At 43.1% G+C, this 2,497-nt stretch overlaps 1 protein-coding gene across 1 annotated transcript; it reads left to right on the forward strand.

Moving 5' to 3' along the window:
• Positions 1–3: 3 nt before the first annotated feature.
• On the forward strand, positions 4–2,190 carry LOC101564544 (YTH domain-containing family protein 2; the record flags this gene model as incomplete). The annotated part of the gene is made up of 1 exon (XM_004643371.3): positions 4–2,190. A coding segment is annotated over one exon (1,338 nt), but the record flags the coding sequence as incomplete, so codon positions are not given.
• Positions 2,191–2,497: the final 307 nt, after the last annotated feature.

Genomic DNA, 2,497 nt, shown 5'->3' on the forward strand with positions numbered 1-2,497 from the left:
TGGGGAAATAACAGTTCTCAGGGACAGTCTACACAGAGCTCTGGATATAGTAGCAATTATGCTTATGCACCTAGCTCCTTAGGTGGAGCCATGATTGATGGACAGTCAGCTTTTGCCAATGAGACCCTCAATAAGGCTCCTGGCATGAATACTATAGACCAAGGGATGGCAGCACTGAAGCTGGGTAGCACAGAAGTTGCAAGCAGTGTTCCAAAAGTTGTAGGTTCTGCTGTTGGTAGTGGGTCCATTACTAGTAACATTGTGGCTTCCAGTAGTTTGCCTCCAGCTACCATTGCTCCTCCAAAACCAGCATCTTGGGCAGATATTGCTAGCAAGCCTGCAAAACAGCAACCCAAGCTGAAGACCAAGAATGGTATTGCAGGTTCAAGTCTTCCACCACCCCCAATAAAGCATAACATGGATATTGGAACTTGGGATAACAAGGGTCCAATGGCAAAAGCTCCTTCACAGGCTCTGGTTCAGAATATAGGTCAGCCAACCCAAGGGTCTCCCCAGCCTGTAGGTCAGCAGGCTAACAATAGCCCACCAGTGGCTCAGGCCTCAGTAGGACAACAGACACAGCCATTGCCTCCACCTCCACCACAGCCTGCCCAACTCTCAGTTCAGCAACAGGAAGCTCAGCCCACCCGCTGGGTAGCACCTCGGAACCGTGGCAGTGGGTTCGGTCATAATGGGGTGGATGGTAATGGAGTAGGACAATCCCAGGCTGGTTCTGGATCTACTCCTTCAGAACCACACCCAGTGTTGGAGAAGCTACGGTCAATTAATAATTATAACCCCAAGGATTTTGACTGGAATCTGAAACATGGCCGAGTTTTCATCATCAAGAGCTACTCTGAGGACGATATCCACCGTTCCATTAAGTATAATATCTGGTGCAGCACAGAGCATGGTAACAAGAGACTGGATGCTGCTTACCGTTCCATGAACGGGAAAGGCCCCGTTTACTTACTTTTCAGTGTCAACGGCAGTGGACACTTCTGTGGCGTTGCAGAAATGAAATCTGCTGTGGACTACAACACATGTGCAGGTGTTTGGTCCCAGGACAAATGGAAGGGTCGTTTTGATGTCAGATGGATTTTTGTGAAGGACATTCCCAATAGCCAACTGCGACACATTCGCCTAGAGAACAACGAGAACAAACCAGTGACCAACTCAAGGGACACTCAAGAAGTGCCTCTGGAAAAAGCTAAGCAGGTGTTGAAAATCATAGCCAGCTACAAGCACACCACTTCCATTTTTGATGACTTCTCACACTATGAGAAACGCCAAGAGGAAGAAGAAAGTGTTAAAAAGGAGCGTCAAGGTCGTGGGAAGTAAAACTCAGCTCTGCACAGACTGCAGCAACGGTTGCATCTGCAAAAATCCTAAGAGGAAAGAAATGACCTTCAAGAGAATTAGAACTCTTTTCTTAATTTCATTGACTTCAGAGACAATTGCAGACTTGCAGTTTAAGTATTGGAATTTCACAAAAGACATAGGACTTAACTGGAAAATGAAAAAAAAAAAAGAAAAAAAGAAAAAAAGAAAAGGAAAAAACTAAACAAAAATCCCTCTAGGTAGTTTAGGTGAAAAATGTCCCTTTTATTTTGGCTTTGGTTGTGATTTCAGAGCATAATGCTTTGGTTTTTTTGTCTTTTTACTATGTTTTTCGGATTTTTAAGTCCGTAAGTGCATACAGTTTTCTCTAATTTTTAAACCCTTTCCTCCTCCCATTTTGACATTTGCACTTGGAGAACACGAGTTGTGAAGGTTTTGGGTGTCTACCCCAGAAAGTGGGAATTTGATTTTTCCCTTTTAAGCTGGAAGATCATTTCTATGAAGAATATTTTGTCTAGGAAAATTTAACAGTGTTACCCAAGGTTGTGTCTTTAAGGGTGGTTCATTTTCTCTGACCCTTTGTTACTCAAAGTAAAGTACTAGAAGTCCTAAGAAATGTTCTGTTCTTGTACATTATATTGATTAAGTCAAGATTAATTTGATTTCAAAGCTAAGAACAGTGGTAAAAACTTGTTTTCAGAAATGCATTTTGGAAGAGAAAAATACTGTAAAACGTGTAGTGAATGTTTCTTAAGTTTCTTGTTCAGCCAATGAGGAAAGGGCATTGCCTTTCTTTTTACCATTAATCACTTCTCAATAAACGTGAGATCCTGTTGAGCATCACTTCTAGTACCACTTAGTATTATTTGACTCTGCTATATTCTGTGAAAGATTTTTGAGTGTAAGGAGTTCCAAGAGATGAGGTGGCAACCTTTTTTAAAAGTTTGTATCAAGAAGAAATAGCTGAGACTTGCTCCAGGGCTGGATGGCCACGACTTGCAAAGGAAGGTGGGCCAATACTCACAGTGCCTTTTTCTGGATACCTCCTGGAGAAGAAGATAAAGCCACTGCTGGATCATTCAGCCTGAGGGGATGTTTGTGTTTATAAGTGCCAACCACTGTCCCTCCCTCCCTCCCTCCCTCCCTCCCTCCCTCC

This window comes from Octodon degus, unplaced genomic scaffold, assembly GCF_000260255.1.
Source record: "Octodon degus isolate 3935 unplaced genomic scaffold, OctDeg1.0 scaffold00172, whole genome shotgun sequence".
NCBI classification, from domain to species: Eukaryota; Metazoa; Chordata; class Mammalia; order Rodentia; family Octodontidae; genus Octodon; species Octodon degus.